Source organism: Lacerta agilis, chromosome 5, assembly GCF_009819535.1.
Source record: "Lacerta agilis isolate rLacAgi1 chromosome 5, rLacAgi1.pri, whole genome shotgun sequence".
NCBI lineage: Eukaryota > Metazoa > Chordata > Lepidosauria > Squamata > Lacertidae > Lacerta > Lacerta agilis.
In genome coordinates this window covers 30,374,139-30,396,696 of record NC_046316.1, presented here as the reverse complement: position 1 = coordinate 30,396,696, position 22,558 = coordinate 30,374,139, and the positions used below count along the sequence as shown (strand labels likewise).

Sequence of the window (22,558 nt, the reverse complement as noted above, 5' to 3'; positions counted from 1 at the left end):
TATGCCAAGCTTCTTCTTACTGAACTCCTCACTTCTGTTCTATATTCTTGTCTATTCAGTAGTTTACTTTTGTTCTGATGAGGCAAGAACATGCACAAGGAAGCATAGAAAGAACTTCAACTCTTGCATCAGATATAAATATATATTGAGAGAGAGAAATATAGTCCATTATCATCAGGAAAGACTGACAATGGCACTTCATTCCTGAATTCAACTAGCCAAAACTCCAGTGACAAGCATAGTAAACAGTTCGTAGTGAACTTTGGTACTGTTCAGGTTAATAATTCCTATCAGAACTCTCTTCACAAAGGTCCTCTGGGGAGACACACGCGCGCGAAGGGAGGGGGGGGGGGGGGGGAGGGAGGGAGGGAGGGAGGGAGGGAGGGAGGGAGGGAGGGAGGGAGGGAGGGAGGGAGGGAGGGAGGGAGAGCAGCTTCAAGAAAGTTCACTGTATTTTTTGATGTACTGTATTTACTTTTTATTATGGCATCACATACAATACTCAAATATTTTACAGGGTGATTTAGTGACCATATTGTACTGAAATCGTCAATCATCACTGAATATATGGGATTGGATCCAGACCTGGGTCTTGCTTAGTGTAGACCCATTGAAATCAATAGGGCTGTTGATGTGAATGATTCTACTCTAAGCATGCATAAAAATGCAATTCTAAGTGTGGTTAAGATTGCAGCCTGCCTAGATGCAAGCTAATATGATACACTTTTAATTTCCTACTTATTTTTACACCATTCTATTTTTTCCCCTTTAATTTGTTTATTTTAGTTTTTTAGTTTTTATTTTTTGCTATAGGAAATTATGGAAATGAGAAACAGTCCAGTGCAGGGTATTGCTCTGTCCAATGTATGTATCATTTTTTTTGTAACAATAGCTATCATCTGCAAATCCATCTGCTGAATCTAACAAAAAGGCATCTGGAAATCATAATTTGCAAAAAAAAAAAAAAATGTAATTTGTTTTGTTTTGTTTTGTAACTACTTTAGTAGTGATGAAAATCTGAGACAGCCTTAGAAGAATATTGTGAGAAAAGTAACTTCATCCTGAAAAGAATTAACATTCTCCCCATGCATCCCCAAAACATTCTTTTCCAAGGTAACACTATATAAAAGTCAGATTTGCAATCCTTATCTCAAGGGACCTTATCTTCTCATGTCCTCTTTAATGTAAGACAAATTAGTTCAAAGACAAATCCAAGTCCTTCAAAACAGACAACAGCTCAATGCAGCTAGAATAAGATGTGGGCAGAGAACAATCAGTATCTGAACAACTGTTTTGGAAAGCAGACTACAAGCACATAACATTTTATAAGTGGATATTTTATGTAGCTTGTCAGAATGACCACAGCCTCCTCTTCGTTCTGTTTCACCAAGGAACATTGTTTATATAGGTAATTTAGAAAGAGATTACTAAACTGATCCACCTTGTATTTCAGACTGCAACTCAGTTTAAAATATGCCCTTGGAAAATCATGATTGCTTTCCCATTTCTTCTTTCATTATCCAGATAAGTGAACATCTGTACCTTTTGGTTCTCTTATTCAGAAGACTAGCTATTGGATTTCAAGCAAGTATGGGATGAGTAGTAATGAACAAAATGGAGCCAAATGAGCTTCATCTCTATGTCTCATCTTGATTCTGTGAAAAATGTAACTCCAGCTGCCATCCTAACCCCATTTATGTGGCATTAGGCCCCACTGAATTCAATAGGATTAACTCCTGAATAGAAATGGCTAAAATGGTGGTGTTAATCTCATTTCCCCCCAAGTTAATTGGGAACAATCATATGGGCCTTTGCTAATTACACAAAATGGAGAAACTTCAGGCCAAAATGTAATGAGTATTTCTTAAAATCTTAAAGGAGCCCATTCCATGCTTTCCAAACTTATTTATATTTATAATTCATTAGTGATTTCTAAATAGTTATTTACCCAGTGATTCACCCTTTATTGTTTTATTGTATTTTTATGAATTTTTAATATGCTTGCTTTTATTGTACCCTGCTTTGATATTTGTAAAATATGGTATTTAAGTATTTCAATTAACATAAAAATAAAAGGAAACAACTAGGCAAAGAACTGAAGATTAAATAAATACACAATTTTTCGGCTAAAAGAAGGGCCCAATGCTCTGAATATTGTAAAGTATTGCTATTATCTTTTTCATCTCTCAAAAAGACTCAGTATAGCTTTACAAAAATATGATTATACCAAATTTAAAACAAAACATCTAAAATTTATACATATAATAGAAAAACACATACTGTTAACACAATAAGTGTTAGCACAATATACATACAATAACTATAGCCTATTAGAAATTGATAATTATACAAAGCCCATCACATATCAGTAAATGCCAGTAAGCAGATGGAAGTCTTATCCTGGCACAAAAAAGATAGCAATCTTAATGCCAAGTGGGCATAGCATTCCATAAGCAGGGCTCTTCATCCTAAAAGGCCCTCTCTTCCTTTTCGCCATTCTCTGAATTTCTCTGAGAGGGATCAGAGTCCCCTCCCAAATAATCCCACTACCTGATTCCACACAAACACGAGTGATGAAAGAATTTTTTTATTTTAATTCTGAAATTAAATTTTCTACATTTATCAGATTATAACATAGTCCACACTTGGGTTTCCTCTACAATGCCTCCAAACACCCACCTTTTCTTTGCTATTTTCCTAATATAACATCTAGCTTCCAAAATGAGTTTTTGGTCCCGATCAAGGTATCTAAGTCGGAGTTTTGACATTTTCATTATTAACATAATTTATTAGTCACTTCCTTTTACAAAATAATCCCAAGCGGTTTAAGAAATAACCCAAATATCAAAACAAATATAAGAACCCGAACAAAAAAAAAAGCCTAAAAACAGATCCATAACATTTGTACAACCATGCCCTAGTAAAAATAAGCAACATAGTACTATCCAAACTAAGGGCTAAACCCCTGAGTGAAAATACTCCCCCCCCCGAACCCAAATATATATTGTGATGGAGGCCTCGGGAGAGCATTCCACAATTGGAGAGCCATCCCAAAAATGCCTGTCCTCGTGTTGCTACATTCTTGTATACCAATAAGGATGCAAACGTTTTGTAGTTAACTTTCATCCTTTATTTTTTTTCTCCTGACCCTTTTCATTGCAGAATCACGCATTAGCTCCTCCAAGTCAATATCTCTTGTAATGCAACTCTCAAAATACCAACTGGCTTAACTAGTTTCTGCCCCCCCCCCAATGTAATTTCTGATGAGTGCTAATTTGCTTAAACTTCTTTCAGCTTTTGCCAGAGTTATTGGTACTGTATACATAACTGAAGGTCTGTGCACACGTCACTGAAGATTGGTTGCAGGTGCTGTTTTTAATATCGTTTAGAAAGATAAGTGAGGGCAGTTCTCTCCCAAAGTATACTCGAATATGTTTTTTGTAGATAGAATATTTCACAAGGGAAATTGCCCAAAAGACCTGCAGGAAACTTTTAGAAGTGTCTTCCAGCTCCTCAGGCTCTTCTGTTAGATATCTTAGCACAGAAAACAGAATATAAAACAACTCTTTTCGTTTGCTTTGATCTAGAATTTAGGTCATTTCCCCAGTCCTGGTAACCTGGGTCAGGTTGGGCCCTCGCTCTGGATCTCTCAGTCCTGGTACCCTCTGCTGCTTATACACCATAAATTAAAACACATGGCTTCCCCCCAAAGAATAATGGAAACTGTAGTTTCCCCTACAGTGTTACAATTTCCAGCACCCTTAATGATGTACAGTTCCCAGGATTCTCTGAGGGGGAGTCATGTACTTTAAATGTGTGGTGTGTATGCAGTCAAAGAGTCACGGTGGATTTTGCTGATCTGTTGTTGGGCAGTTGTGTATGTGGCACAAGAACAGCACTCTGAATCTCAAGATGTTTAATTTCCCTCTCCACAGAAATCTTTGCGTGATGATCTAACTGAAAACAGTGGGGCATTCTTAAAAATGTGCATAGGTTTATGACTGGTGACTTACATATTTCAAAGGCTTTCTTTCCTTGGGAAAAGGAAAACGTAGGTAATAAAATGGGTAAAGAAATTAAAAAGTCAACAATATTCTCTTTCTCAATTGAATTCACATTTAGTCCATTTGTAGGCACAACAATCAAGCTCTTCGCTGATAGCAGCAACAGCCAAATTTATGAAAATTGTAAACAGAGATTATAAACCAATAAAAATAATGGATGCAGCAGCTAAATCTAATCATGGATCACAGGGCATCAATAACTACACAGCAGGCATTAAGACCATGAAAATTAATATAATGGTTTTCATTATGAGCAAGTCAGCTAAAAAAAATTGGCACATTAATACATTACCTTTTAGCTCCAATATGAGTAGTATTTTTATTTACACAGAAATATTAATTAATGAATTGAACTTTAATATGAAGAACTGATTTGCTTTTGAATCTAGCTCATTAGTGTGCTGCTCTCCTCTGAGGAATTAATTTAACATCTAATGGCATATCTGTTTCTTGGTGTATCATTTCATAATCTTTGATTCTCAGCATTAAATCTGACTGCTGGGAATCTTTTAGCAATGAGGACTGTTTTAACATGCTGACAATTTCATATGAATGCTTCTCAGTCCTAGAGATTATGCATAGCTGTCTGCAGAGTGCAGACCATGGAAAAAGATGATTCGTAGAATGAAAGAAAGAAGAAGAAGAGTTTGGATTTGATATCCCGCTTTTCACTACCCGAAGGAGTCTCAAAGCGGCTAACATTCTCCTTTCCCTTCCTCCCCCACAACAAACACTCTGTGAGGTGAGTGGGGCTGAGAGACTTCAGAGAAGTGTGACTAGCCCAAGGTCACCCAGCAGCTGCATGTGGAGGAGCGGAGACACGAACCCGGTTCCCCAGATTACGAGTCTACCACTCTTAACCACTACACCACACTGGCACCACACTGACACCTCTTTGAAAGTAGGATGAACACAATAAAGCTCTGCACCACAACCATGAGAATTTCATCAAAATTTTCTCTTCCCTTTCATAATTTTCAAGTGTCCTTTATTTTATTAATGGATGGAGAATGGTTAAACAAAAACAACAACAACAAACACAACAAACAAACAAACAAACAGGGACAAATTTTTCAGCACACCACTAGGTGAACCCAACAAATCAGAGAAACATAGAACTGTAAAGTTGGAAGGGACCCCGAGGGTCATCTAGTCCAACCCTCTGCAATGAGCATGCTCAGCAGCCATGAAATGCCAAATGACTGGAAAGGAAATGGAATCTCATGAAAGAAGAGTGCGGCTGGCTACACAGAAATACTCCACATTATTGCTGTGTATATATTACAGTAATAGCAAATTTAGGTTGCTGAGTTATGACAGCTATGTAGCCAAAGCAGGGTTCCTGATAAACATGGTGGAAGTATTAGCTCTGCAGAAGTAGATTCAGACCCTACCCCTTCGAAGCGGCCCCAGCCTCGTTCCGCCCTTCCCCTCGTACGTGTAATTTAGATCACCCCCTTTCAGCTATCCTGCCTAGCTTTTTGTAAATTACCTACGTTCCCACTCTCCATTGCCCTCCATTTTTATTCTCTTCGATTCTTATTTGGCTTTGTGCCTTTAGTTTTGTCGTGCCTTAGTTTTCTGTCGTTGGTGAACACTAAGAATAGTGGGGGTTGGCTTGAGGGTCTCGACACGCAAATCCTAAAATGGTATTGAACATTTGGCCCTAGTCAAAATCTCTTCTTTTTTCCATTTCATATTTTTTTTTTCTGTATTTATTTTTTAATCTTTAAAACTTCTTTGATATATAGCTATTTTGCGACATTTTGTTGTTTTAAATTTAAGAATCCTTGTTATCTCTTTATAAATCAGTTAAAGTGAAATATAAAAAGAGAAAGTTATGCCGGAATAATTGCCTTTCCTTTAGAGTTATCTGAGCATTCTTTTGTGCTTTTAGAATTTTCTTTTTCTTTGGAGTGGCGGAACCATCACAGAAACCACAAATCTGAGTTTCCCTTTGGTGTCTGCAACTGCAGTCTCTTTGATCTGACTAGTATATTTTAACACACAATGTATTTCATGCCAGACAGAAATAACGCTCTCCACTTACTTGTTCATGTATAATGCATGACATGGACAGAAATGTGTGGCTGCACAGCTGCTTATCTATTCTCAGTGACTGCCAGGCACAAACAACCAGGGTCAGCCCAAGACATTTTGCTGCCTGAGGCAAAGAACAAGATGCTGCCCTCCCTCGATCCATGTGCAGAAGCTGACTGGACTGCCAGTTAAATCCTCCACCATACATTCACCATACCTAAGGACAACAAAGGAGTGCTGCAGTGCACTGTCAGTCAGGTAGCACTGACAGCACCCCACAGCATCTACCACCTGAGGAGATTACCTCACAGTAAAGCTGGCCCTGTGAGCAACATTGCGTGCTACAAATGCATGTCATAAAACCTCAAGTGATACCAGGCCTCTGTTTACAAGTCTGAAACACTGGTGGAAGTAAGACCATCTGCGGAAGGAGTTTTCAGAGGAAAATGACTCGCATGGAAAGAATTAAATTCTCAAGTTTCCTCGTATACCCTTCTGTTACAAATATCACACGCACACGGTGAGGCTTTGCAACATGTGGGAGAGAAAGAAAGAAACCAGAAGGTTGTGCGGGGAAGAGGGGGGCTTTTGTCAGTTTCCTAGCTTGATAACACAGCAAGAGTAGATAATTAAAAAGGAGGATTTATTGCAAAAACAAACAGATAGCTCTGGACGGTTCTAACAAAGCCTCCAGCACCATTACTCAAGCTGAACCTTCTGAAGAGTTCTTCTGGCATCACTGCAGATATTGAACTTATGACCCTGGTGTCTTTGGTTTTGCTTCCGATCTACCAACCCCCCCCCCCCCATTCGCCGACTCCGTGGACTTATTGGATCAGCTCCAACCTCTTCCGGGTCTGAGAGGGGTTTGTTCACACCTGGTTGTGTTTCCAGCGAGCTTTGGCTGTGTTCCAGCCTGCTCTCAGCTACTGCTTTATCATCCAGCTCATCAAGGTCAGGAAGAGCCAAAGTCTGCAGCTGCTGGCTCTCTCCTGCATGACTAACATCAAAGCCTGTTCTTGGCTGCTTTCTGCAGTTGGCTACAAACTTTTGATTTGAGCTGGCTCATTCCTGACACCTTCATACAGAGCCTAAAAAAAGGGTAAAGGACCCCTGACAGTTAAGTCCAGTCGCGAATGACTCTGGGGGTTCATCTTATTTTGTTGGAAGCCGCTATTTTGTTGGAAGCCGCCCAGAGTGGCTGGGGAAACTCAGCCAGATGGGCAGGGTATGTATGTATAAACAAACAAACAAACAAACAAACAATCTCGTTCTATAGGCCAAAGGAGCCGACGTTTGTCCGCAGACAGATTTTCTGGGTCATGTGGCTAGCATGGCAAAGCCGTTTCTGGTGAAACCAGAGCAGTGCACGGAAACGCTGTTTACCTTCCCACCAGAGCAGTACCTATTTATCTACTTGCACTTTGACGTCCTTTTGAACTGCTAGGTTGGCAGGAGCTGGGACCGAGCAATGGAAGCTTGCCCTGTTGCGGGGATTTGAACCGCTGACCTTCCGATCAGCAAGCCCTAGGCTCAGTGGTTTAGACCACAGTGCCACCCGCGTCCCTTTATACAGAGCCTATATGTATACAAATCGGGTGTGCCACCAAGATCCCTCCTCCACATATGCATTGATGCCTTGGGAGCACAATGCTTCCCTCAGGAGAGACAAGGGCAACCAGAAATGAACCTAGAAAGAGGCAGTCAAATGTGCTTAGGCTTCATTTGAGGTAAGGATGAGGACTTAGGGTTTAAGCTAAAAAAAACCTTGATGAGAGAGATGGGTTACTAGAAAGGGGTTTGCTAGAAGGGAGATGTGGCACCACATAGATGTTCTTCTACCATAAGAGACACTGATGAAGAAAGGATGCCATTCTAAGACAGAGACTTTCATGGGATTCAGTCACAGAACTGGAGGTTAAAGGTTATGGACAGAGGTACATTGTGATGACAGCAGGATGAGATGGGGAAGTACAGCTATGGTCACTTGGATCCCTTCCAATTCTACATTTGTGTAAGAATGGAAATTCCTTCATTTGTGTAGGGACTGAAGATGGGCCATTCTCATTTCTCAACCAATCTTAAATTGAATTTCTCCACATTTCCACATCACTTTGTGATTTAAATAATAATTAAAAAGTTCACATGAAAATTCATCAGTGGTTAGTGCAAATTTCTCATAAAGTGGTACCTTGGGTTAAGAACTTAATTTGTTCTGGAGGTCCGTTCTTAACCAGACATGTTCTTAACCTGAGGTACCACTTTACCTAATATGGCCTCCTGCTGCCGCCATGCAGCCGCACAATTTCTGTTCTCATTCTGAAGCAAAGTTCTAAACCCGGGTTATGGGTTATGGGTTAGTGGAGTCTGTAACCTGAAGCGTCTGTAACCCGAGGTACCACTGTATTTGCATTAATATATCCTCTTATATGCACATTTTACCATAGTATATCAATTTTTGTACATTTTATTCGACTGGAGGGCCACATTACAAAATTCAGAGAAGTGTGGATTTCAAAGGATGGCTTTATTTCAATTTGCACATTGTTTTGGAGAGAGAGAGAGAGTATTAAGTAGGTTTGCCTTTAAATGTGAACTGAAATTGATTTTCTCCCCTATCCCTAGTAGGAATTTGTGGGTGGGTTTGGTAGCCAAGTTCTAGACAGAGCTGAGATTACTGAGAGGAGGCAAAAGAAGTCAAAAGGCTATAGCAGTTAAGACAGGAGATCCCTAGAGCAAGATCCTGAGTAAAAAGTTGATGGGATGGAGACAGGGGGACAGCTTTGGTGACTGGGGAGCAAAGAAGAGGAAAGCATGAAAGATTAAAGCTGAAGATTCCTGTCTGTTCAACAGGGTGAAAGGTAATGTTATATGTGAGAGAAATTAAGAAGAGGAATACTTGGGAGAATAAATCAGTTCACAATTGAGAATACTGAGTTTGACATATTTGAGGGGGGTGGGAAGTAAAGTAATTGGAAAGAAAGAGTAAGCTATTGTCTGCCTAGTAGATAATTTCTTCTGTTTCTTCAGGTATTTTGTATAAATATATATCCAGTGCATGTGGTGATAGAAAGCAGGAAAAATTATTAGGAGTTAAAGAGGATATGATGAAAGATAGTGGGCACCTTTCTTATTTTAAAATATAGCGAAACCATCAGAGGCACTAATTACAGCAGGAGGAAACAGTTGTATTATCTGGATATTTCAAAGAAGTGTAAAAGGAGATATGGAGTTAATAAAGCGAACTGATGAACTATTGGTTAAGAACAGAGCCCTTATTTTACAAGATATAATATTGGAAAGAAGAAGCACATATTAAATGGTTACTGGCACCCCTTTGCCTACTTTCTATTCAAATTGTAGACACCAAAGGCAGCTGTGCCACTAACCCAACATTCCTAATCAAATCAAAGGGTTGTTCTTTTTAGCCAACAGACAGTTCACTTCTTCATCATAACTAAAAGAACTCAAGGATGCCTGCCAAAAGCTAGAGTCTTATGTTAGTTATAGCTAACGACTAGCAGGTGGTTTTGTGTGTAGAGGGAGCAAAAGATAGATATAAGGAAACAATTTATTTAGAGTTTGTAAATTCTTCTATTATTTTGTATCAAGGCTATTAAAGGAAAATCAAGTTAACCTTTGGTAGTGCAAACAGCAAAACATTTTATATTCTGAATTATTATAGGGATTTTTGAAGTTATAACAAAGGATTTGCAATACACACAAGCAATTCAAAATTACATCTTGCTATTCAGCATAAGATATATAGAAAGATAGATAGATAGATAGATATAGATATACAAGCTTGACACACTCTGTATCCAATGATAGCCAGCTAATTCTCTTGGCTGGGTGGTGTTGTGATGGTTAGCTGTAGTGTTGGGAAATATTGTGGTTGAGTATGTATGGGGAGTATGTATACTACATTTATTTAGTAAGTATCTGGCATATGGCATCCAGTTTCACAGATTGCACCAGTTTTGAAACAGCAGTACAACTGCCAATTATACATTGCTGGAAAATAGTCATATTGGTGTAAAGGGAATTAGTCCTACTGCTTACTTGCACCCTGCTCGTTGCTGTTATTTTTTTTTTTTCATTTGTGATATGCTTCCCATAAAGCATCCCAAAACTATTTACAATATAACAGCATATATACCAGGGGTCAGCAAAGCTTTTGTGGCTTGGGCCGGTTCACGGTCCCGCAGACACCACGGTGGTCCAGAGTGCACGCGCATGCATGTAGAAACGCTATTTTCGGCACTCCTTCCAGCACGGAGGAGGCATGTGCAGCTTCCCATTGGCTGCAGGAACTTCCTGCAGCCAATGGGAAGCTGGCCCGCATTGCCGAAGGTGGTCCCTGCTCTGCTCCATGCTAGTTTAGCGCGGTGCACAGGAGCCGACCAAGCGGGCAGCGGGGGTCCCCGAGCGGGCGGCGGGGGTCCATGGGCCAGTTAAACGACCCCCATGGGCTGCTTGTGGCCCATGGGCCTTAAGTTGCTGACCACTGATATATACAATGATTGCAATTTTTAATATGTAAGTTTTCTGTTAATTGGGTCAATAGCATAATCCAACTGAAAATTAAGTAAAGTCTGACATTGTATAAACACTGGCAGATGTCCACCAAATGGTGGGAACATGTATGCTACTATGATTATAAAGAGGTGCCATTGATTAATGGATGAGTTAATCCTTCTAGCTTCCTTTTCCAGATGGCACCCTTTCTTTCTTTCACTTGGCCATTGCTCCTCCCTTACCTCAGGCCTGTGTCCCCATCTTTTCCTTCCACATGTTCAGCTACATCCCATTACCATGGACATCTTAGGAAGATGTCAACCAAATGCAGGGACTATGTAGTGGAATATGTCCATCAGGAAGGGCTGCCAGTGATTGTGTGTGTTAACACCAGCCAAAAATTATTTTCTACTATTCTTTCCCTTTGCATACACTTTCTCTTCATTCTTTTTTTTTTGGGGGGGGGGGGCAGAATCTCTATTTTAAGCTTCCTGTCAGTCAGAACTGTAAGTGCTGCTAATCCTTTCGCTGCCCTTCTCAATTAATAGATACAGCTTGGAACCTCTCAGTATACAGACAGGTGAATGGGCAGAGGAGCTGATTGGTTAGTTGCTCTACTTGCTGCTGCTGTCTCAATATCTTTTAGGTAGTCATTTTCTTACTGTTGTTTCCAAGGGCAGTTGGCAATTTGATGTCTCTCTTTCAGATGAAAGGACATAGGTTCCCCCAGACAGAATCAATTATCTTCCCACCCCTCATAGTTTCCTGACAATTGCTCTTCTATAAAGTCGGCAAAGCAGTTTAAGAGGAAACAGTCCGGACATCTGGAAAACAATCGTATAATTCTACTTTGCACACTCATCTACTTTGAACAAAATTAAGGTATCCTAAATGCTGTCTAATGTATGATCTTGCTAAAGGAAAAAGTTTGTAAAGACAAACAAAATTAATTTCCCCAGTGGATGACAAAACTTCAAAATATGTCTATAAAACACCTGTTTCAAAAGTGATATGTTTATAATCTGTAAAGGGATATATTTCAAAGTATTACATTTCATTTGGCCTACTTTGACTGACTAGCACACAGTAAAGTTGAAATATCATGCTACCTCCTCCTTCCCAAAAGTATCACAATCCTGAAATATCTCTGCCATAAACAATAAGTCTGGTAGCACACCTGCAGAAAAGGCATTTATTTGTGCCGAGGACTATTTATATTCTCATATTCTTACTGCTACCATCAATTATCATATAAATAGTTGAAGTCTTTACTGACTTATTTATGAATAATGCATTTGTGTCTATTGCCTTCAAGAGAAAGTAAGGAGAATGCTTTGGAAGCTCATAAATGCTTTCTAATCAAAACAAGAAGTAGCTTGTATAAGTTTACAGATAAGAGTTCAGGTTGTTTGGATTCTGTTCCAAATTTTTAAAGGCATGCTTGAAAGCTGCTCCAGTGTTATGCCATTCAACCCCTAAACCATAGTGAGACAAAGTTTTTCATCCCCCTCCCCCATTTTTTAGACCAGATACTTAAGGGCTTGGCAGAATTGTATGAGTAATCTTATCCATCTGAGCTGCTAGTTCACTAGATCACAAGTATGCCATATCATCCTACTACTTAACTTAGTTTTAAATCCTCTCCACTCCCCTAATGTTTGTGGTAAGAAAATGATACTTTAAGATAACCTTCCAAATTCAGCCTTCAGCCAGTTGAGACATTGCTCTTGAGTGTTAAGTTGTGATAATTGAGGCTAGAACATTTTTTGCTGAATATCAAATAGCCAATTAGCAATCATTCCAATTAGGTACCCCATTCCATCTCATTCCTATTAGGCTTCCTTGCTCCCAGACTTGCAGTCCGAGTGATTGAATGAATTAATGAACAACAAGCACAGCAAAGTGATTTACAACAAGGTACTACAAAAGGCACATGGTTCTCTTATGTTAGTTAACATGAATTAACATTGATTTGCTTTTGCAACCTCAGGTAGAATGGTTGGCCATTCAGTGATTATGGTGGCACTGCCCTCCTGGCTCCCCTGCAATATGGTAGCAATCAGGGAATCACTCACAAACTCTTCAGGTGCCTTAGGCAGAACATTAAGGAAAGCCCCTGGCACATGCTCACAGTATGGAAAGTACATAAAATTCTGAACCAATATTTTATCCTCTGTGACAGTGTAAGATCAGGAAACACAGTTTGTCCATTTGCTATCTCCTTGCTTTGGGGGCTTCATCCCATAGAGAGCCTGCAACCTATGGAAACCTTATGCTGTAACATCAGCTATTTAAATGTACATGCTTGAACCTGCTTTCACATCCTAATTTGTACTTAGACCTTAAGCCACAGTTCCCCAGTTAGGATGTAATGTAAGGTACCTTAAAAAAAAAGTGAGGAATGAAGGGGAGGGAATTAGAAACACCAAATTAATTTGCCATACTGTATCTTGAATATACTGTAGGAGGACATAAGAGTTGTAGGGAAGTAGGATAAATTGCTCACATGAAGGGTCAACTGACTGAAATTTAAGGCAGTCCTACGTCTGGATTTTCCCAGACATTACCGGAATTCAAAAGGTGTGGAGAACTCAACAACTTTGGGGTTTGTCTAAAAAAAAACCTCAACAACTTTCGGGTTGCTCTGGTCTTTACTTTTTGAAATATGGCAACCCAATGAAATTAAACCAACAAAACCTTTCAGGTAGAAAATAGGGTTATTATGAAAATAACAAAGGATTAAAGGAAATTATATTGGGTAATAAATTAATAGATAATTAGATATGCTAAGGTTCAAGGATGAAATGATGAAACTGCATAAAGAAGAACTGCAATGAAACCCAGGAAGGGGAGGTCGGGGTAAGTCCCACCAAGATGATATAGGGAAAATGTGATGTTGATATAAGAATTGTTTGTGTTTTGTTTGCATTTTTTTGTATTTGTGTTTTATGTTTTATATCTTGAAAAATGAATATATATTTTTTTAAAAACAAATTAAACCAACAAAACCATTTTAGCAGCTTGTCCATTTTTTCTTTCTTGCTTATTTTTTTTTCTCAAGTAACTTAAGCAAGAAAAGCATTTGCCAAGTTTATTTTATCTTATAGAAAAAGAGTTGACATAAATGCCACTTTAAAGTAGCTGAAGAGACTGCATTTCAAAATGATTGTTTCAGGGTGAAGATAAACATAATATTTTAAGTTGATAGTTATGCTATGAATCTCCAAAGAAATTTACATTTTCCCCTCTAGAGTTAGACTGGAGAATTTCTTTCAACCTGATGGGTAGTCTTCTGGGGTTAGCATTCCAGTAGTGAATGGAGCAGAGACAAAGGTGGTGAAAATAGTGAATCTGTGCCTTGCAATGAGCACAGTTCCAACTTCTGCTCCAAATTTGGGCTCAGTTCATAATGGGCTTTCTGCCAGTCAGTTCTCATTGCCAGCTCCCTTGCCTCCTCTCCCCTTCCCAAACCAATGTACTGTTGTGAAAAGGGCACACTGGGAGAGAGGAAAACTGCTGAATATAGTGGGGGGCATTCAGACCTCATTCTTAAGCCATGAATGCATTGGGTGCATGGGACTTCTCATTTCCTATGCCTACCAATTTAACGAAATGGACTTATAGCCATAGAAATTACACCTGAGACCTGAGCTTTTTTTTTTTTTAACCTGACTGGCCATGGAGGATTTGAAAAACAGAATTCATCATAAGATGAGCTGGGAGAGCTCACCCATCAGTATCTGTAACAAAGCATATGGAAAAAATATATAAAAAAAAATTCTTTCCAGTAGCACCTTAGAGACCAACTAAGTTTGTTCTTGGTATGAGCTTTTGTGTGCACGCAGACTTCTTCAGATACACTGAAACGGAAGTCACCAGACCCTTAAATATAGTGAGGGAGTGGGGAGGGGTATTACTCAGAAGGGTGGTGGGAATGGGTGATCAGTTGATAGGTGTGGAAAACCTGTTGGCGACTCTTAATATATGGAAAAAAATCCATTAGAATAAATGGGACTCTCACATAATAACCATGGATGCAGTCTCAAGTGGCACACTGCAGGTATGTGTACTTCCACTGGAGTTTGTTTCTGAGACATATCTAGCACTTTTTAAACGGCATTCTATCTCACTAGGGAAGCAGACAGCTATGATTCATTCAGATAAGAAACGCAAGTACATTTCAGCATTTATTTTACATTCAAAGTATTTGCAAATGTCTATTTTCTTTTGCATCTTCTTTAAACGAAACATGGGGACCTACACACACACACATACACAGCATTACAAACCTACACAGCCCTTCTTATGTTCCAGTAACTGACAACACACTGGCATGATCCTTAAGCAAAAAGGGATAATTGCAATAAATGACTGCTTTTTGGCAGCAATAAGGAAAGGAGAAAATCAACTACACTCTGGGTAAAAGGAACACCATTCAGAGAGAAATATCTTCATTAACATTTAGTATATTTGCATTCACCAGATGGAAAATGCTTATGGCAAATACCTTTGCTACAGCATTAATGAATATGAGAGATGAAATCATAAATTTGACTTGAAGCAAGCAAGCAGCAGCAAATTATATTTTACTTTGGTTAGCAAACACAATGCTGCTTATTTAATAACAGATGCATTCTTGTTGCTTTTTGTCCCAACTCTCATTTTGCAGTACAATATGCTTTTTTAAAAAAGTGTACTGATACATGTGTGTGAGAGAGAGCTGTGGCTTTCTGGTGCAGCTGTTGTCAGTCAAGGCAAAGCTATCTGTGCAGTTTCATTTCCTTCTCATCTAGCCTTTCACGACTTTCGCGGACAAGTGCACAAGAAGATCGAGACAGGAAGAAAGAACGGTGTATTTGTTAAAAGCCATGCCGCCAGAGGCTTCAACAATAGTTCACACCACACAGAAGCATCAAACAGCACTGGATCTTAAACTCCTTGGGGCAAAATGAGATTAAACTTCCAGCTCTTTTAGCTATTAGGGACTTCATAGCCTGGCCAGGCAATCTGAAACCAAATAATTGGCTTTCAAAGTTTGGTACAAATGAACACCCTGCATCACGTTGTATCACTTCCAGGATGCCACCACAAGGAGTGAGTTAATCGTAAATATTAGCATACACATAGACCCAGAACTTACTAAGCATCACAATAAATCTTTCCCCACTCCTCACTACTCATATTGCTGCAATGTAATGGAGTTCAGAATATAGTTTAAATGGCAGTGGTGTATGCTGCTTGTTTCACTACCCTTCAGAGGAAAGTTTATGGGAAAGGCCACTTCAGTTAATTTGCAAGGGTAGGAAAATTTGAATACTTGTTTCAGGAAGAAGTGGGCTTCATACCTTCTTCAAAAAAATAAATTTCCAGGTGTGGGAAATGATGGTGATCATCATAATTATCATCATCCTCTCCCTCCAGACCATAGGATATATAACAGGCTTTCTCAAACTCTGCCCTCCAGATGTTTTGAGACTACAGTTCCCATCATCCCTGACCACTGGTCCTGCTAGCTAGGGATCATGGGAGTTGTAGGCCAAAAACACCTGGAGGGCCATGGTTGAGGAAGCCTGATATATAGCCTTGGAGTTAGGAGGTAGTACCAGATAGATCAGGGATGGAGCCTTGTGAGAACCGACTATGCAGAGAGATGCCTTGTCCAGTCAAGTAAAGGCATACCTGTCTATAGTATCCTAGGAAGAAATCCGATGGTTGTGGTGGTGGGACAACGGAGCAAATGGCAAAACCTCTCAAGGTATTCACAAAATACCTTGATTCTGGCCCCTTACCCCTGAGATTTTTTTTACTTTTTACCCTGGATTCTCTAAGGGAGAGATAAATTTCTGGTCAGAAATGAACCCTGGAAACTTAATGGATGCACCAGAAAAATAATTTATATTGGAGAAAGTTATTAATTATTTGAACTAGGGGAAAAAACTATTTTTGCAGTGAAAAGTTTATGTGAATCATTATCACTGACTTTTTAGATAACTAACCTGGTACACTAGTGGAACGCCCCTCTACTCCCCCTGTGCCTCCTCCACATCTAGTCTGGAGGGTTCAGAGAACTCCCACAACAGCATTTGAGGAAAGAGGGGAATGATCATATTTTCATGACATTGATTTCCACCCATTATTAGCATCTGATGCGTACTCACCATTCCGACTCTCTTCATCAATTGGAACTATTGTTGCTGGAGGACCTGCCCTGGCCAACTTGCAGTCTACAAATATGAAAATAAAAAAGTTACATCAAATCGCAGAGTATGATGGTGGTGGAAAAATCTTTGTCATAAATCTGCAATAGGCACGACCAGTTTCCAAAGTACTTACCCAGATTTCACCTAGCTCTTAAGTGAACTCCTTGTGACATAAGTGTTTTTCTAGCAAGGTTTTAGCATAGGCTCTTGTACCTGACTTTAACAGCTTTCTGGAGAGGACTGGGTTTACATGTAACACTATGCAATGGTTAACATAAACCAAGATTTGCAAAACAACAATGGATTTGTGGGTTTAAGTGGTTTGTTCAAGGTTAAGGGCTGGGCTGGGTTGAGATGACCAAATTAATCCATGGAGTCATTGCATAAGCAGAACAACAGAATTTCCCTCCCTCTCCTGTTCCCCCCCAAAACCCAAATCTGCTCCAGAGGCTGCAAGAACCCCAGAGTATATATGGGGGGTTCCAGGGAGAGGGAGTAGAAGTTCTGTTGCACAAGAATAAGTGTTCCACTTAAATAATGACTTTGTTGCATACAATCCATAGTTTATAAACCATGGCTTCACCTTACATGCAAACCAGGCCATCATCTGTATTGTTTTACTAGGATACTAGCATCTACTTGCTAAAAAATTATGTCATGTACACAAACACCAAGTCTTTGTCACATCACAAAACAGAACCATTCACTTGCTACTTTTTAAATTGTGTGTTGTGCTAAACAGAAGTCCTTGTGCTAAACAGAAATCAGGACAGAGATAATGTGATGGTAATTTAACCCAAAATAATAACACAAAAGAATGATTAAAAGGAATAATTATAATTAAAGCTTCACAACAGAAACAAACATAATTGAAATTTAATTGCAACACAAGTCTTTAATTAGAGTGACTGAACAGAATTTCAATAAAGTTCTAAACAGAGTAAAAACAGACAAGCAATTTTCAGGAAGTTACTGTTTGCCATCTTACCCTCATATTGCCAGTCTGGAAGGAAGTTAAGAGTCATCAGTGGAAGCAGAGCAGAATAATGAAAAGAAATAAGTAAGATTTTGCTGTGGTTTTAGAGAAAGTTTTAAAGACACATAAATCAGTACAAGAAGAGGTTTGAGGAAATATATGTATATTATTCACCACAGTGCAGCAGAGAAGTTGCTGTTAAGAGCCCAGGACAATCTTAACAAACACGGTAATTGCAGTGTGTAATATTTCATACAGAAACGATCCACAGCCTACATTAGATGTAATAATCATTCATTCTGATTCAGCAGCTTCTTGCATTCATGGAAAGCCTTCTCCATTCAACTCTGTAGAAAGGCAACTGCTGTAGAGTTTCCCTAACAACTGAAGTGAATAGTATTTGCTGAGCTCGAGGCTCTGTGCGAGAGAATCTGAAAATCTCTACACTGAGGAGGGCGAAAGCTATCTATAACCTGATATTTATAAAAGAACAAGTAAAAGTGTTGTGTGTTTTAAGAGCAATGGACAGCAGAAGGAAATCTAATTTGTTCTTTTAAATAGAGGGGATGGGTGACCATCTCTTGATCTGTATGATTTAGCTGAGATTCCTGCATTGCAAGGGATTGGAGTAGATGACCTTCAGAAACCCATACAACTTTAAAGAATCATTGAATTGTAAGAAGTGAAGATATAGTTACAGGTAGGTAGCCATGTTGGTCTGCCGTAGTCGAAACAAAATAAAAAATAAATCCTTCCAGTAGCACCTTAGAGGACCAACTAAGTTTGTTATTGGTATGAGCTTTTGTGTGCATGCAGACTTCTTCAGATGCACTGAAACAGAAGTCACCAGACCCTTATATATAGTGAGAGGGTGGGGAAGGGTATTACTCAGAAGGGTGGTGGGAATGGGTGATTGGCTGATAGGTGTGGTAAACCTGTTGACGATATAGTTATTGGTAAATTTATACCCACATTTTTCCCTGATAGGGTTCAGCACAGCTTACGATAAAATAAGAACAGGTAGTAAAGATAGGGGAAATCATTTTTTTAAAAATTAAACATTAACATAATTAAAACTATGCAAGCATTAACCAAGTTAATGAAGGATATGAAACTTCACATCATCTATTAAGGTTTATCCAGACTTTAATATCTGAACTCTACATTATTTCGAAACTGACAAAATGGAAATGCCTGTTTAATTTCCATTTGATGAAAGGATAAAATAATACTACAAATGAAAGGAGGAAGTCTGTCCATCTTGACACTGCTTGAGCAAGTCCCTATTGACTCAGCCAGTTCAACCTATCCCAACCTGGTGTCTGCCAGCTGTTTAACAACAAGTCCCATCAGACACAGCCACCTTTGACCATAGTTGACTTGAGCCGATGGTAGTTGTAGTCAGAAGCATCCAGAGGACAACAGGTTGGACAAGATTAGTTTAGTGAAAGGCAAGACTAACAGACTCTTCAAAGTCACAGGAAGAAGGAAACAGAAAAGCCCTATTCCATGAATTTAAGTCTGCTAACTTCCTTACACACCAAACCTATTTTTCTAACCACATAATTTGCAGAAGTAAAATTCTCTTCTATTCAAATTTTCCATCATAGATTTAGTATTAGGGACCTCTGAGGATTTCCTTCAGTCCATGTTATAAAGCAACCAACCCGATTTTCCCTTCCAAGGTTAATACACATTCTTTGATTTTCACACACCTTTGAATATACAGTATCAGCTTAAAAAGACAAGCAAATAAAACCAAAATGTATACAAAAAATTATATTTTAGTTTCAAATGCATACAGAAATGCATATTTTTGGTGAAAAAATACAATCAGGATTGCAGGTCTTCATCTACTGCAGAATGACGTGGAAATGGGAATGAATGGACTTATGAATCAGTTTATGCAAAAGTGACACCAAATGGAAATAGATGTCCCTGCCTGCTAATATTACAAACCCCAGATATCCAGGCTAAACTATAGTTCTCTTTTACAATTACATGTCACTAGGGGCATGTTTACACTGAGACCAACACAGAGAAGGATTCTACACGACCATTAGATTTTTACGATCACCGGCATTAAATCTTGTTACTAATGAGATTCTTTGCTGCATCTCGGACAAGAAGGCGGTAAAGGAGTGCAAGAAGGGAGTCACAAAACAATGATGAGGGAATATTGAATTTACACCAGCTTGCCAAATATTGCCAGGCAGAGAAGAAAACCCGTACTGAAATCAATATAGATGACAAATGGCAGGTGACAGGCATCTTCTTAATTAAAATGCACATCATACATGAACAGTAGCAAATCTCAAGAAGCATTTCCATCTTTATATCTGGTGATGCTGTTTAAATTCTGAGACAATTCAGCTCATGCCTTGCACTTATGCTGCTTGCATATCACAGCTTTTATTCTCATACCTTGGAGAATTCAAGGATATCTATTTACAAAGCAGTTTTTGATATATATTTGTTGCTACATCCTTTAGTTCAACAAGATGCACTCCATGTTCAAGAACTGGGCTTTTTAAAAATTAGATGTTTTTCATGTCAGTGAACATTGAACATTATACTGATATAGTATCTCCCTCTCACACACACACTTTCTCTGCTTGTGTTGAAAAGAGTGTCAGGAATAATAACAAACCCCACACACATTTTGAAAGCACAGCTACCACCTTACTCTTGCGATGCCTCTATGTGAAAAAAGATGCATATTTTCTTCCCACTCTATAATTTCATTTCCTTTTTAAGAAATAAAACAAAGATGAATAAATGCTATTTTTTAAATTTTTCTATCCCAACCAAGGACCTTTGTCAAAGTGAAGTGCATGTTATCTTATTTTAACTTCACTTTCACCATCTGAGAAAGAGTAATGTGACCATGCCTACCTAACTGTGTGACCAAGTAAGAATTACAACCTGAGGTTTTCATATCTAAACCCAATACCTGTTCAGTGGCACCAGCCTACATCTTCCTCACAGCATGTTGATGTTAAATTTTCTACAACAAAGGATCATGATGCAAAACCAAAACCAAACAAAAAACAAAAAACCACAACCCTACAAGTGAATGATAATAGGAAAGTCTGTGCAGCCACAGGGTAGTGGTAGCAGAACCACAGTCCGCAGTAGGCAGCTGTAGCCACCAATCATGTAAATTTCCTGCAATAACACTCTGGTGCAGCATTGTTGCAGAGCATGGGGGGGGGGTACTTAAAGTGGTAGCCCTACAGAAAGTAATAATAATAAAAAATGAGCCGGGATACATGTATGGGGCAAATCCACAACAGGCATCGTAATACACCAGTGGGTCTTGATAAACGACTTGAGGTTTCTGAGCACTGGTGTTGGATGTGCCCTAGATGTCTATTCTGCTTACTATATTTATTTCATTGTAATCTCCAGTGCATGCCTACTCATTTCTGAAACTAAAGGAAAATTAAGCAAAGCCAGTTCTGTTAGTTTCTAATTAGTTTATACAAGAAACAAATGAAAATAGATAAATGAATGGGAGAAGTGAATGAAAACCACGTTCCCCCCCCCCATCTGTTACCATTATTTCCATTCCATTCTCCTAGGAGATCTAATTGAAATTGACAAGAGGCACTGAATTCTTTGGTTTTAAGAAGAGACACATTCCTAGAACAGTATATATGTGTGTTCAGATGTTTGCCAGAACATGCAAATGCTCTATTAATAGAGGGGGGGCAGGGAACACACCCCCCGCCAACCTTCCTCATGTTGTGTAGGAATGGTCTGTAGGGGGACTTCAGCATAACTTAAAGGGCATTATGTGGGCAGGACCAGAGAAGGGCGACTTAGGATGGATCCTAAGCCCCTAGAGCTCAGTCCTGGGACCTGGCAACTCAGCAGAGAACACTGTTTTAAAGGTCTTGTGCACAGGATTCCTAATTCTGTGAAATAATTATCTTCATACATCAGCTGCAGCCTCACAATGGTCAGTTGTGCTTTATGAAGAATGATGCTTTAAAAAAAGGTGCAATGATATGCTCGCAAAAAGCACATGGGGTCCACTCCAACTCTATGATTCTATCATTCTAGCATAACAATATTGAAATAGACAGACCAGGAGTCTGACTCAGTAGAACAAAATATGTTCCTATCCTCTCAAAAACAAGTTCTTCCAAACATTAATTTTTCTCTATTATTTCCAAATGCCAATCCTCCCTCAATTCATTTGTAACAGTTGCGTTTTCCTTCAACACAGTCTGATATTGTTTGTAGCTTGATCCTCTGCTTCCCGCCTCCCCCTGCACATCTCCATCTTCACAAGATGGTACTCGAAAAGCAAAAATTAAGCTGCTACTATTTAGTCAGCAGCCACTCAATATGCCAGCTACCCTACTTTTCAATATTGCAGCCCAGCAAATGCCATGTTACTCTAGCTTCTACTGTAGGGGTGGCCCTAGGAAGGAAAGTCAACGATACCTCCATTTTTTTGTGCCTCTTGATTTGGCATGAAGTACCATCTCCATCTTGGATACTTCAAAATCAATGACAATTCTGAAAAGCCATCTTAAGCGCAAACATTTTATAAATTACTTTATTTACTTTTCTGCACTAAAGACAGTGGTTTAGTGGATTAGTATAATGAACCTCTGTGTCCTCAACCCTGGCATACTCTGGGGTAAATCTTGATAGTGCACATGGCAAGCAGCGTAGTCTAAGCTGAAAGTTCTACTGATCACAGTCTCAAAGGCAATGTTAGAGAAGAGTCAGGCAATCCTATGATC

General features: G+C 39.1%; 1 protein-coding gene across 12 annotated transcripts in view; it reads right to left on the bottom strand.

The window, feature by feature from the left end:
- The window catches only part of PCDH15 (protocadherin related 15), a 441,732-nt gene that overhangs the window by 251,489 nt on the left and 167,685 nt on the right, over positions 1-22,558 (bottom strand). For 11 of the 12 annotated variants that reach the window (XM_033149148.1, XM_033149157.1, XM_033149155.1 and 8 more), the window contains 2 exons: positions 17,811-17,825; positions 16,781-16,846 (listed from right to left, as the gene is read on the bottom strand). In XM_033149148.1, the coding sequence (XP_033005039.1) occupies positions 16,781-16,846; positions 17,811-17,825 (81 nt within the window). The remainder of the gene's footprint in view (positions 1-16,780; positions 16,847-17,810; positions 17,826-22,558) is intronic. The other variant, XM_033149156.1, reaches the window with a different exon arrangement.